This window comes from Anser cygnoides, chromosome 2 (assembly GCF_040182565.1).
Source record: "Anser cygnoides isolate HZ-2024a breed goose chromosome 2, Taihu_goose_T2T_genome, whole genome shotgun sequence".
Classification (NCBI taxonomy): Eukaryota; Metazoa; Chordata; class Aves; order Anseriformes; family Anatidae; genus Anser; species Anser cygnoides.
In genome coordinates, this window is record NC_089874.1 from 148,701,818 (window position 1) to 148,717,092 (window position 15,275).

General features: G+C 38.8%; 1 protein-coding gene across 1 annotated transcript in view; it reads right to left on the reverse strand.

Annotated features, from left to right (window-relative positions):
• The window catches only part of EIF3H (eukaryotic translation initiation factor 3 subunit H), an 85,493-nt gene that overhangs the window by 48,190 nt on the left and 22,028 nt on the right, over positions 1 to 15,275 (reverse strand). Inside the window, exon 2 of the mRNA XM_013191759.3 lies at positions 14,973 to 15,129. Within this exon, the coding sequence (XP_013047213.2) occupies positions 14,973 to 15,129 (157 nt within the window). The remainder of the gene's footprint in view (positions 1 to 14,972; positions 15,130 to 15,275) is intronic.

Below are 15,275 nucleotides of genomic sequence, written 5' to 3' on the forward strand. Positions count from 1 at the left end.
AAAGTAATTTAAGATCTGTCAATTTCAGGATAAATCGAATAGAATAGCGAAACCATAGGGACAGAGCTACAAGTCGTTTGATACCTGTTTCGTCCCATTTTGGTACCACTAACTGTTATTTCTGGTGAGGGTTTGGCTAACTCACCCCTACCCACCTCCTTCAACTCCACCGTCGTGTTGCACCGTCCGTACAGCATTCCTCCTGGTGACTCCCCTACCCCTCCCTTGACAAAAATTAAACCCACTGCTTTTTTTTTGTTGCCATCTTGGACATGCAAAAACTTATTTTTTTTCCTTTTGTAGAAACCTTTTCCTTACTGGAGCCAATCAAGTGTCCTTTCACTGTCTGCTGCAAAGATCCTAAAGACCCAAGAGAAACGAACCAAATCCCAGTTGAGAATTATCGTCATCCTTAGCATTAAACATTAGCTATCATCTTCTTAGCCTTTTTTTTTTTAGCAGTAACAGTGCTGAGTACCTGATTAACAATGCTACTTTTCTTGCTGAGTTTGAGTCTGAATAATATGCTTCAGTACCCATTACCAAACACACAGATGCTATCAGACAAGGTGGTTCTCAGAGCTCTGCCAGTCAGCAAAGCCTCAGAAAGTTACAGCCATCTAGGTGTTTAGTGCATAGTGAAGGTTTTATTTTATCTCCCTAAAACTACATCAAAAAAAAAAAAAAACATTTTAAGAGAAAGGATAAAGACAGGTATTTCCCATATTCAAGTTGGGAAACCGGATCGGTTTTTATGAATTTGTTACCAAATGGATTTAAGGATCCTTTCCTTCATGTTAGACATACAAATAAACAAAGGGAAAGCACAAGGATCATGCCTGCATCACAGGGAGCGCAGACCTGGGAACCAAAAGCTGGACCAGGACCCTTGGCATGACGGGGAGCTGCACAACGGCTGCCTCGAGCTGAAGCCCTGCAGCGACACTTGTTGGTCACCCCAGCCCCTAAGGAATGCACCCTGCAGCATGCCAACACACAAACACCGCTACAGCTGGCCAGGCTAAGCCCTCCACCCAGGTGGCAGCACAACCACCCAGGAGATGCGAACTCCCGTCTGCTCGCAGCCCACGCGAGCTCTGAGGGCTTGTTAGGATGCTCTTCGTGGCACGATGCAGATGTGGCCCGTCTGAAAGTCATCTGCCGCTCCACTTTCCGATCCCAAATTTCATCCAACAGGTGGCTTTGTTCTGAGGTGGGCACATTGAACTAGCATCTTTCCACACCAATTTCTGACCTGAGTAGCGTCTCGCTTTTTCTGATCCTTCTTCCTTTTGTGTGAGATTAAAATCGAAATCACAGCAGCAACAAGGAACATTGGCAATATAAATGGACAACTCCAAATAAAGTTGTGAGCAAAGCATCAAGTAGGCCATAAAACCCAGGTGGCTCCAGCTTATCACCCACCGTATTCCTAATTTCAGTTGGTCCATTTAGTAGATTTCCAGGTGTCAACACGAGGTTTGCTGCCAATTCCTTCATTTCTGGCTCTGATTATGTATCTGGTGTCTTTTGATAAGAAGGTCTCAAAAAAAGACTTATTTTAAAAGTCAGGCTTTTTGCCACAGTTGGCAAAATGACAGAAATCGATGTGGCTTTGTATTATTCACTATCTACATAAAACTAAGCTAATTCCAAAAGACGTACCAAATGACTCACGTTTGCCATAGTTTTTGACGAGCCACTGTGCTTGTCCTGGGAAGTCCCAAAAAAATAATGGGAACTGTGAGACTTAACTTGTAAGTTTCATTTAAAACACTTGGTATTTTTTCTTTTTTTTTTTTTTTTTAAGGTTTGTAACGGGAGGAGTATAACCTCTGACAGCAAGCACACAAAAGAAATGGGACAATCTGAAATTTATTCATTTTTAGCTCTGTGCTTTATGCATCCAAATACATTGATTAACTTTTCATTTGGAACGTCATTACAAGAAAAGTGGCTTGGAAGGTTCAAACAGCACAGACTGAAGCACTAAGTAACACGAGCCCGTTTTCAAATGTCATTTTGAAAAGCGAAACCAAAAGATCAAATTTCTACATTTGAGGATGGAGGGACTTTTTGCTTTTAATTCTGCATAATTGTATCAAAGTAAAATTTTACAAAGAACTCCCTCATCCCTCACCCTGCAATTCATTATTTCAAGTAGTGTCTTGCTTTCCTCCCCCCCCCTTCCATGCACATTTTAATTTCTGACCCACTATTTCTATTCCTTTTCAAACAAGACAGCGGGTAAAATTTTAGCATGGAAATGGGGTTTAGAAGTCTAACATTTTTTAAAATGCTGTGCCATTTAGCCTTCTAAACCCCCCCATATACCTGTCAATACTACTGAAATTTCTGTTTCCGAACGAGCCAGTTACAGACAGGCCAGTATTCCACCAGGAGACCTGGCCACCTCCACTCCCGTGTCATTTCTAAACAGTTTGAGCACGTATGTGTTTGTACAACGTTCAGGACACCCGGAGCCAGCAGATGCCTCCAGGCACGAGCACACTAAAGCATTAATCATGCTGCGCTTCCCAGCTTGAGCTCCACGGCTTTCAGGACGGGAGCTGTAACCTTCTTCCAGTTTACATCTGCACGCTTCTCCTCGCTCCCACTCCTCAGCACTCCCCTTACCTTTAGCACTTGGTGCTTACTGAAAACGATCTTTATATGCCCAATTCTAGGTTCTGTAAGGCTGATCAACCCCTAACACATCCGTAACAGTCTCCTTCAATGCAGTTTTCCACCAGCAGCGTACCACCTCATGATTGTTTTTAACACTGTACTCTTTTAACAGCAATAAGCCTATGAAAAAAATAACACAAAGATGATAAAATTTGAGGGAGGCGTTTCGTTCCTACTTCACTTCCAAATTACTCTTCCTATTTCTGAGGAGAATTGTTGTATTTGGTCTAGTTCCCCTGTTCCTGAACGCTTGGTGCTGTAATCTTGTCTTTCTTGCACATGATGGAAGCTATGTAACTAGATAGCAAGACATCAAGTCCAGAAAATCATCCCCAGCATGATGACAGAAGAAATTAAAAAAGCCTTGCCCTTGTAAGCTTTAGTTACTCCTCGTAGGACTGAAGAATATGTTTTTCCAACCAGATGAACCACTTGGCTCAGAGGACGGAGACCTTCAGAATTTTATGAGCAAAAAAGACCTCCATTTTTAAGAGCGCTCGTTGTTTCACTGTACGAGGAAGGCTTTCGAGCCTCTGTGTGTACCAGGAGTGGCACCCAGTGTCCAAACTGCATTCTTACAACAGCGTCTTCAATTTCCTTTTCAAACCGTCTTCCCTCACTCCTTTCTCCCCGACTGCAGCCACAGAAAATCAGCAGCTCTGTGAAACGCACGGCTTAAGCATAAAGCGTACTTTAACTAAAGCAGTTTACACGAAGCTTTTACCAAACTGTTTTTAATCAACAGCGCATAGATGAATCAAATTTTAAACTATTTCATACAGAGAATAACTATCAAGTCTGGTAAAATTATTTAATTAAGCTACGTAGCTACAGATTTCGACTCGGAATAAAATCAACATTTGCCTACACCATGGTCTTTCAAGTATACTCAGCAAGTGACTGAACAGTCACAAGCTGATTTATTCCCGATCGCTGTTACTACTTTAATAGCCCAAACCAATTTTATTAAACATGTCTTGTTAAAGCAGAACTAAAAATCACCTAAGGAACTATAAAAAAGTACTTTCATGTTTTGCAGCTATGTGGGATTTTAAAAGATGACCTGTTGTGCTTGGCTAAGACAACCGATTAAAAATGAGTGTGACAAATCCAGCAAATGAAGTCCTTTTGTTTCCTCCCAAAATCAGAGGGATAAGACTTAAAAAGAGATTCAACACCTGAAGCAAGCTGTAAAGAAAGCTTCCCCCAGCTTGCTGTAAAAGCCCTGATTTCTACTTTTGTTCCTGCACTATCACAAACAGTTGAGAGTTACAAAAACTGGATTAAGATAAAACACTCAATGATTAGAATGATTATCCTAAAGCATCAGACATTAATTTATCAGTAGATAAATCCAAAGTACAGAGCAATGCAAACCACTAAAAATCAAGATTTCTGCACGAAAAAACATGGTGGGAAGATCTATTTCCATTTACACGGGGAAGTCAAATTGCAAGTACCTTTCAGGAATTTTGCCAGCCTTTCAGCTGGTCACTTTTCCTGTTTCGCTGATATTAAAACCTAAAACACAGAAGCCTTCCATAACCTCCCCCCCCAAACAACTCGGCTTTGCGTTGCCCATCTCACTATTTGTCTTGCGCGTGCAAGTTGGAGGAATATTACATGCACCTCTTCAGAAGTCAAATGCCTTGCAGCTGAGTGCAATTCTGGCTTCATGCAAATGTAAGATTAGATCTCAGTTACAGCACAAAGATCTCCGAACCAGCTTTCCCTTCTAAATCAAAGGCACTGAATTGGCACAATATAACAGGTTATCAAGAACCCTAAAGTCCCGAAGTTCAGTGTCTGTTCTGTTTCCCTACCTTACCCCTCTAATTTCTCTCCTGCATAAACGTAGGCTATAAAAGCTCCAAGATATATCAGGAGTTACTTATTTATATATATACACACACAGACTGAAAGAAGAGAGCATTCAAATCTGTGGCTTTATTTCCACATTAAGATTTACTTTGTTTCTGTAAGACTTCCACTTGTAAACCAAACACACACACACACAGAGTAAATATCTCTCTGTTAGGTGCCTAATATGGCCAGGGAAACCATTTTGATTATTCTGCGCCCGTTTATGCATTGTCCTCCAAAACAATAAGATAGAACAGCAAGAAACTAGCAATTAAGAGAGTCTGAATGCACATCGGGAATCACTAAAATCCACACCAGCCAAGTCAGGAACAATATGACTGATGAATAGGCCATATTATATTAGGATTGTTAGCAAGTGTTAAAAAATTATCCTTAGCAGATGTCCCTTATGACCTAAATATATCACACAAAGAACATGCCTTTTTTTTCCCTAAAAAAAAGTTTTAAGAAATCTTTCCATTTCTATTATTGAATAAAGCTCCACAATGCTGCATGTCGGCTATAAATATCTGCATTGAGGATATCATACCAGACCTACAAAAACGTACGAGTATTTTACTGAAGAGTAAACAATCTATTTTAATGTGGATTTTTCTACTGCATGAATTTATGCTGAACTCAGGCATGTAATCCAATAAAAGAAATCAAACTGTGTATTCAGCAAACAGTGAAACAAAAGACAAGCTGCATACTATAGAAACTTCTCAACCAATACACCACAAACCAAAATAAAGCAAATGTCTTTATGTTTGATGGGCAGGAACAATCTTATCTCCAATAAGGATAATTTTGTACGTACAGCTGATGAGAAGTTATATACATTTAACATTAACTATTACATCTGCAGCTATGCACCCCCAGGTCATTCTCAGTACAGTTTTTAAAGTTTTTACTTCCCTAATTTTGCCATTATAAAGACTCTGCATATTGACTCACCAGACTACAGCAAAAAGATTTGCTCATTTGAGCTCTTCCAGTTTCCTCCACATATTTTTGATTGCACCACTGGATTTAATAGAATTTATTAATCACAAATAATGATAAAATATAGATCTATGCTCTGAGGATTTTTCTCCTTTCTATCAAAGGCTGATATTTCTCTAGAAAATCATTTACGTTTAGTAATCTTTGAATCGATTTCTTTTCAAGTCCAGTGCGTCAGCAGGTTTCCTGTTAGGAAGACGGATTTCAACCAAGTCTATTGCTCAAGGATTCAATTCAAGATTTGGTATTGAACCTTGGGCCAGTAACACGTCTTAGTCTATTAATAAAATAAATACTAACACTATACACAAAAAAAAAAAAGGCATGACTTGGGTTTAATGCAGTTTATACCTTGACAACATATGATTGTTGTTTTTTTTTCTAGAAAAGAATAACACTACTTAATTTTTCTAGATTATGCAGTTGTGGAAAATCCATAAAACATTATTAACCAAGAAAGAACAACTCTTCTGATGCCATTTCCTGCTCACTAAAACATCCTTGCTGATCTTTAAAAAATTATGATAATTCTGTTGCAATGCAAGATAAAAAGTACATTCCTCAGGGAAAAAAAAGTTACAGAATAATGAAATTCATATAAAAAGCTACTATTCTGACAGCCCCTGAACTGGAGGGATTCACGTTGTTTCTGTTCACACCTGAGTGCTGTTCCTAGCCTCACCATTTGGCAACCTCTCAGCACCCGCGGGGTTCAAGCACAGCCACCCACCATCACCCGCCAGCCCCTGAGAGCAGGAGAGGGAAGCACCGCTGCGTGCACTCCTACCTGCCTGGAGGGACCGCTGCCAGTTTAAGCTGTTGCAAGAAGCAACTGTCAGATCATAAAAAAAAAAAGAGTTTCATGCAATTTTTGCAAGAAATTCGCTGTTCAATGTGCTTTTCCAATTTTTTGTATTATGCAAATTATGTCCCAAACAACACTCTTGTTTTCAGGAGAAAGCATCTATTTTAGGTAGTAACTTAAGAACACCAGCACTAGTGCCTGGCCACAAAACAGAAAATGCATCTGATAGTGAAGATACCTTAAAAAAAAAAATAAATAAATCTTTTGTTTTATATTTACTACTAATAATTATTTCAACCCATTTTCATTATTTTTTAACCAAGATTTCTTGCTTTGAATGGTTGCTCAATAGAACTACCTGCATTTCCTTTATTTTGACTCTTGGAATAAGAACCTGGCACGTGGGGTTTGTGCCATTTGCTGTGCTTTTCTTCAGCTCCCTCAGGTTTATTACAGCATTCTTTGGGGAAGGAAACGGCTAAATACTTGCATTAGCAGAAAAGGAAAGGGGAGGGGGGAATGGAAAGAGGCAAGAAGGTGTTAAAAGATCATTCTCTTCCTTTTGGTCCAGACACACTGGGAGAAGTGTTACCAAAAGAACAAATGAGCTGAGAGTCAAAATAACCAGCCAAAGGCACATGGGAACACAGGGACCGTGAAAAAAATCAATCTCTTAAGAAAGGACCTGCTGGAGACCAAAACAAACTGTGCACAAAGTAGATATAGCGCAATCCAGGCAGTCAAACTGAATGGAAATTTCCACTCCTGGAGCGCGTTGTCTAAGACCAAAGATTCATAATCACAGATGAAGCAGAAAGTTTTACCACAACGGACACCGCTGTCTTCACATAGTCTGGGTGTCCTTCCAGATGAAGCTCTGTTTCCACCAAACACACAGGTAGCCTAAAACTGCTGCTTTCCTAACTTTTCGGCACCCAGGAAGGCGCCTACCCCTGTTTGATAGTTGAATACAAGCCGGGCTACCAGGATGTCTATACATTCTAGCAACTGCCTGAAAAAAATCTTCTCCTAAAAAACAAATGGCTATAGCCAGACTTCTTTTTCATGGTACAGCAAAATTCAAATGCTTGGTAAGAAAAAAAAAAAAAAAACTAGTAAGTTTCACCTTTGCCATATGTTCGGAGTAATATTGTTTCATAAATGGATCTGTACTAAAGCAGCTACAAGAATTAGCCGGGACTCTGCTTTCAGTAGAAACTAACACAGTAGGTATTCTTTACCACAGTATTTCAACAAATTAATGATAAAATATAAACATGAGGTCATTTGTATCTGGGTGATATGAGGTGTGGAAGAATATATGATGTTTTCATATTAAGTTTGTATATACCCAAAACTGAACAACTAATACATCAAATGAATTTGTAAAAATCAAATAACCTTCACACTCTTTGTAACTCACCAAAAAGGAGTTGAAAAAACCTTCTGAATACTCAGGGAAAATAACCTGTATGTTTTTTCTCTCCTAACAAACAAGGAGCATAAGGCTGAATATTTTCATATGACTAACATAAAATTCATAAACTAATACCTGAAATTAAAAAAAAATATATTAAAAATCTAAATATACTTTTCCTATTTGCTTATCCTCTTCTGTACAATTTGATTTCTTTAGTCAGAGTTGAGCCTATTGCATTAGCAAGAAAAATCAAATTCAGAATAAGTCATTTGCAGTATTTTACCTAAATTGAAGAGAATAAGAAAGAGAAATTGGGCTTTCATATTGCTGACTACATCAAAATTACTGTATTCCTGCAAGTGTTGAAGCTATATGAAATATCCGTCTAGCAAACTAAACAATTGTATATCGTGACTATAAATAAAGAACACAGTTAAGAGTAAACAAAGCATGAAGAAAAATCTTTTGACTTCAAGTTCAAAACTTGCATGTAGAGAAATACTTGAACGCAGAATTTAGGTGGATACAAATCTTCCAGCTCATTTTAGTGCTGCTAAAAGACAGCTGCCTGCAGCAAGCTACTAACAAATTATTCGCTTAAAAGAGATGCTTCTCTAACCTCCTTTTTAGGACTACCAAATGAGGATTCGAAAGCATAATTTTCAGTAAGTTTCAGCGTAACTACAAGCAGCTAGAAGTTTTTTAGGGGTGGTAGTAATATCCACCGCGTATGTGGCTTGCAGAAATCAAACAAACTGACTGAAGCTGTCAGGACGTCGGCAGCCGTAAGGTTTGCATGTTTAAACTCACTCAAGAAAAAGTGTCACGCAGTACGTTTGTGTAAAATCAGATAAAGGATAGCACGGCACGTCTGTGTTTAAAGGCAAAATTGCACTGCCTCCTTTTGCAGGGAGATCTTAATGGAAGCGGATTGAAATATAATTTTAACATCTGTCGCTTTAAAGAGCGAAATGATTTCTGTGTTTTGATACAAAGTTAGATGTTGAACAGAAGGATTTATGTGCTGCTGAAGTATAAAACAGTTTTAAAAAATCAATTTGCAGCCCCAGAAGGGCGACAAACACAGCGTTTCGGGGAGCAAGCCCAAGAACGGCCCCGTCTCAGGGGACACAGCCCCAGCAGCGGGGAAGGCGGCGGAGGCCCCGCGGGGCCGCCGCTCTCCTCTGCGGGCACCTCCGCGGGGGCGCACGAGAAAGGGAAAGGAAGGGAAGGGGGGGAAGGGAAAGGAGGGGAAGGAAAAGGGAGAGAAAGGAGGGGAAGGGAAGGGAAGAGAAGGGAAGTGAAGGGGCGGCCGCCCCGCCGCAGCCCCTTCGGCCGCGGCCCCGACACGAGGCGGGCTCGCAGCGCCCCCTGGCGGCGGCTCCCCTCAGGCAGGGAGCGCGCAGCAACACCGGCCCCTCGTCCGTCAAGCGGCCCCTCCACCTTCTGTCATAACCGCCTCAGCTCCTCACTAATCCTCACCAAGCCCACAAACCACTTCATGGTTCTGAACATCCAAATAATAAAGAAAAAAAATTCTAACTTGCAGTTCAATACCCTTTTTACATAGAGCACAAACTGAACGTTCATGAATGCACGCGCAAACCTGATGTGCCTCTGCCAGAACTTAGCAACTGAAAATTCAATGTTTACCTGGTGTAGCTTTCTTCACAAAATACTATTGGTACTTACAGAAAAACATGGCTGAAGAATTGAGGTAAACAGACAAACAGAACCAGAACAAATGTTGTGATTTAGGAGCTTTGGGGTCATCTGTCCTGACCCTAGTAAAATAACATTTAAATTTCATATATTCAGTCATGGATTTCTGTTTTTTATTATCGTTCTCTTTTCTTATAAGAAAAGGAAAAATATGAATGACCCTTTCTATTTTGGCCAACTGTTATACCTATATGCAGAAATTTTGTCTGCTAAGTTATACCCGCCTATTCGGAACAGCTATGGCATGTTCAAGTTCGGTCCTGCCAATAAGGACAGACACAAGACAAAAAGTCAGTCCACAACGATATTTTCTTTGAGTAATACTATTAGATTTAAAATGGGAATAACCAGAATTTGTTTTCACAAATAAAACTGACAAAATCTAGCCTTGACTGAAGCCTTTACAGAAAGGATCAACACAGCTAGCTGGCTATGACTTAATGACATGAGGAGTTTTACAGCATTAGTTGCAAAAGAAATCATCTTTCACATCACCCATCAGGTCCCTATAGGTATATACGTACTGTTTGGGAGATTCTGGCTTGACAATATGGAGGTTTCAAGCAGCTCAGCGGTTCATACTACCTCTCCAATTGTACCCACAAAACTGTTTGTGGAGCTACACTATTAACTTAGTAAAAAATACAACCTTAGAAAATGGTAGCCTTTTTTTTGTTAAGACAGTTTTTAAAAACCTGTGCCAGTCCACCGAACACCACCATATCTGCACACTGACAGAGTACTCTGGAAAGTGTAAGAACTCTCACAGCTTTCATCTTGAAGTCCCTATAGTATCAAACCACAGGCTTAACTTCAAGAAATAAAACATCAAGCACAAGTCCTGCAACAAGGCAGGAAGGACCTTAATACAGAGAACACTTACTTCAGTCTCACCATAGTAGGCAACAATTCAGAAGCACCCATTCAGTCCATCATTTTATCTTAAATTAGCTTTTCTAAAGCCGTGTTTCTTTTAGCTATGTAAAGTCCTCTGCTTCCACAAGGATCACGTTATTGCAGGTCACTGCGCTGGCAACACTGGAGATAAGGCTCAGCAGTATAAACTGCTGATACCATTGTCCGATTAAAAACCCTGAAAAAAACTCTGTATGGGAGATACACGTTTCTCTATATGCAACTGTATTCATTTGAGGCTAAATAAAAGCCATAAAAAGGAAATAGTGCAACATTTCCACAAAACACTCACTATATGATTTTTAGTTGTTACAGAGTGATGATACAACTAAATACAACCTACAGCACAGACTAGATAAATACAAGTATTAGAATCTTTACATACTTCTACTACGAAAACTGACAAACAAAATTAGCCTTCTCAGGTAAGGATGTAATCATGGGAGTGGAGAAGGCATTACCTTTTCATCTATGGCATTTCACAAGGACTATGATGAAAACCTTGTATAGTTATAAAATGAGATGAATTTATAACCTTCTAGAACTTTTTTTGATTTATAATTATACAACTGTCTTGAAGTTGCTATTGGCACAACTACCATAGCACTTCCTTTAAAAGTTAAGATAAATTAAGGTAGTAAAATGTATCAGGTTGAAATAAAATCTGTTTCAAACTACCTTATCAAAATAATGTCTAAAAATTTATAGTGAATTACAAGATGTATGCTACATCATTTTCTTGTTCAATGCTACTCATTAAGTAGCTCTTCTTCCTGTTTAAAGAAAATTTATACTCCTTGCATGAAAAGCAAGAGTTAATAACACTGACTGAACATAACATGCCCCTTAGAGACACAATTTGTAGTCAAGAACAGTATGTATTTTCTTCCTAAGAAATAAATCTCTCATGCATTACACCTTTTGTGTAGACCTTAACTGAAAGAAAAGCAGAACTTCACTCAGACAAAAGCTTTCAAGTGCCCTAAAGTGAAAGTAGTTCTCAGAAAACTAAAGAATCACAAAGACGTGCTTGGGTACTGCATCATTTCACTGAAGTGCTTTCACCAAAAAATTAGAGCAGAAATCTGATGTTCTCTAAACAGTTGAATCAGGGAGGGGGAAATCACACAAACGTATGTATCTTTTCAAGCTTATGAGATCTCTGTTTTGAGAAATCATTTCAATACCTGTGAGCATTTAAGCACGTTAGGAATCAGGAAAAACTTACTTGTAAGTAAATGGCTGAACAGGAGTCTAGAGTACAGCCCCAAAATATGAAAAACTTTGTGCTGAAGCATATTTTGCTGAGGACTCAACAACATAGACCAGTTCTGCAATTTTCCTCCATTAGTTCACATATCATCAACTGAACTTCACATACAGCTTTCTAACACAGGTTGTTGGGCTGAAATTCTCACCGAAAAATATTATGCTACAGCAGGCCATTGTAAGTGTTTAAGACTTCCCTGACAGAAAAATCTAGCAAAAAAAAATTATACTTTGTAAAAAAGTATCTCAGGAAGATGACACTACAAGTGAAACTTTCTACAATGAGAAATACCTGTGGATTCATAAGTGTTAGACAACCATTCCATATTTATAATAAGAAATAAAGCCAAAAAAAAAACCCTCTCCTGTTTTCTGCAGTTTCCAGAATCAGACCAAGCTGCTCTGCAGAATCTTCTTACACCAAAAGTGGTTGTTTTGTTGTTTTTTTAAATCCAAAATTTCATTTTTGAAGGAAATTTGTTGAGGCAAATAATCAAAACTTAGTATCAGCTCAGGTATTAGCCATAAAAGACAAAATGGCACCATTTTTGAAAAACATATTTGAAGAAATAGATTTCTAACTGTTGTTAGTAACAGCCATCTTCTTCTAACTGACTCTTAAATATTATATATTTAAGTACCTCCTTCAAGTTTAAGTTAAGGGCATTTTCTTAGCATCCTCATAAATGTGCTTTATATTAGGTTTTCTAACAATCATCTCAAGACCAAAAGGTAAACGAGTATTTTTCAGGTGACACATTCCTAGAGCTCCTGCAGAATGACACAGAAGAAAAATTTTGGTGCATTAATTCAGTTCTCACCATTGAAGACTAGGAGTTTGCCAACACATACCTGCACCCTCATTGCTCCTCCTGCAGGAGCTCAGCTGGGGTAACAAGGCCCTTCAACCTATGCTACAGTCCCTGCATTAATACAAGATCAAGTACGGCTGAAGACTGCCAAGATATGTGTTTCTCAGGCCCAGAAACATACTCTCAATAGGATTGTTTCTATTCCAGTATCTTAAATAAAGGAAAAGAGAAAATTCAAAAGATACGCTAAGCAAGAGGGAAGGGCAATATAACATTATTCAGACTGAAGAGAATAAAAAGTTGAGCACCTTCCTGTGTGATGGGGCACTAAAGTGCAAGGATTCTTCTTCTTTCCCTTGGTATCTCTGGCCCTAAATTTGTGCAGACATATAAAGCCTGTCGCGGCACTGATTTAACTTACAAGTCTTGAGGGGAGGGAGGTGCTTGTTTGGTTTGGATTTGAACATCCTGAATTTCAAGGTTCTGGCAGATAACAAGAGATTTTCCTGCTAGGAAATTTGCACCTGAAAAAAATAATCTTTTGATCTGGCAGGATGCTTGAATAAGAAAACATAACTTCAGGGAAAACAAACAAGGCATATTTACAAAACATCGCTGTTTTTCCACATTGGCAAGACAGAAGACAACTATATTGAGGCTAAAAAGGAACCAAATGCTCAACTGGTTACCTCAAGAGCCATTTTCTTTTGGTTTTCATCTTCCCCAGCCTCTACTACATGGGCCAAAGGGCTGAACAGGCCCTAAGTAAAGGGAATGCAGATTGAACAACAGTGATGTGTGAATGGTAAGGTCTGTTTAAGTATTTTACCAAGTAGGCAGAGAACTTCTCTGTACCCTTATAGGGTTCAGCACAGGCAAGCCCCACGGATGTGGCTGCAAATTCCCTACTGCTGTCAGACACATGTATCAGCATTACTGTGATAGCTGCATTTCCTATGCTGGCTCGAGTCTGCTTTTCTTCCCTGTGCCTGTAGCATGGGAACAGAAGTCTGCCAAGCGAAGGCATCCAGGTGAGGGAAGCTCCACAAGCACTGCCTTTTGCACTTTACTTTATGCCAGGATCATTGCCTACTTACATGATCATAGAATCACTTAGGTTGGAAAAGACCTCCAAGATCATCAAGTCCTACTTGTTGAGAAGAGAAAGACTGGTAATGAGAGTCACTTTCTTTTTTTCCCAAGCAGGAACAGCTGAACCTTGCAGGCAAGATCACAGGCAGTTTCCAGTATGGCAGTCATCTTACAGTGAGATTAATCCATCTCAGAAACTAATTATTTCACTCCTTGCTCATCTATCAGCTACACGGAAACAATTCAGCCTTTTTTTTTTCTTCAGGAAAAAAACTGAAGCACAGTCTGCAATTAAAAATTTAGCTTACTATAGCTCTTCAAAGGCTTGGAGAAGAGAGAAATAATCTTTAAAACATCTTTTAGGCTTTAATATAGTTCTGAGTCTCGCAACGTATTACTCTAGAACAATTAATATTTCCTTGTTTTGTTATTCTTGAAGTTGTGAGTTGTACAATCTCACAACAAAAGCAATATACAGCTAACAAACCTTACCAAGCTGCAGGTTTTAAAACAATCTCTGTTTTAAAGGTAGAGTCTCAGATTCTTTTGAAATAAGATATTAATTTAATAATATCTAATCTTATTACAAGCAAGAAAAAGCAGTTTATACTTTAAGTAATCTTGCTCAAACTGAATTACCAAAATTAGATAGAATCAAGCTTCCAACCACAACTACTTTTGATTATATTGCCTCTTTAGTTACTCTTGAAGTCAAACTAAGCTCTAACAAAGAAGCATTTCTACATAGTATCATTAGATATGCACACACAAAGATTAGAATTTTAAGCCTCTGAAATTTACTTTATAAATTTTATATCATTCTCTGTCAAGTCAACTATATCAACGTACTTTGACAATAAGAAAACATTGCTGGGCCAGCAGGGAAACACTGAGCCAGATGTAAACCACTGATGTTACTTCTAGGTCACTTGGAGAAGCAAAATTCACACAGATTTTAACCAGTGTTTCTTAAACTTACCAAACCCTGCTCTCCAGGCTTTCAGTGAGTACTTTATACATACAAATAAATCCATAGGCAGGAAATCTACATTCATACATGCATGTATGTGTGTATAAACACAAACACGCAGATATTTCCATGAAAAGATGTAAAGCCTGTATAAATTCTATACTGGAAACTAATGTGATTTCCTGTGTGACAGTCTTACCCTAAAATTTGTGTGTGTATATATAATACAGTAGCACTATCAATTTCCTTATACTGCAGCTGGACACGTAGGATGGGATTTGAAATGTATACCTCAAGTCAGACAAAAACACTGATCACATACAAGCTTCTAGTTGCTGAAGAAAAAGAAATTGTTATTTTGCACACGTGAATTTTTTTTTACCTCAAGTTTTGCAAAACTGTAACCATTACCTTCATCAAAGTCTGCATCATCTTCTGTATGCTGAGGAAAAGGGAAGCAATTTGTGATTTCAAGTCTGTCATCCACCACAAGACCCAGCAGCACTCCCTGGACCACTTCGTTCCCCTGTCCTTCTTCCTGGTAATGTTTAATGATCTTTAACACAACCTAAAAACACAAAGACAAGAAAATCATAATACGTAACCATTTTTTCCACCAACAATTTTTAAATTCCAAATAGAAAGTCTTAAGTGTTGCGTAAATTGGAGCTGCACACCAAGTAAGCTACTGGCTAAAATAGCAGCAACTTCAAT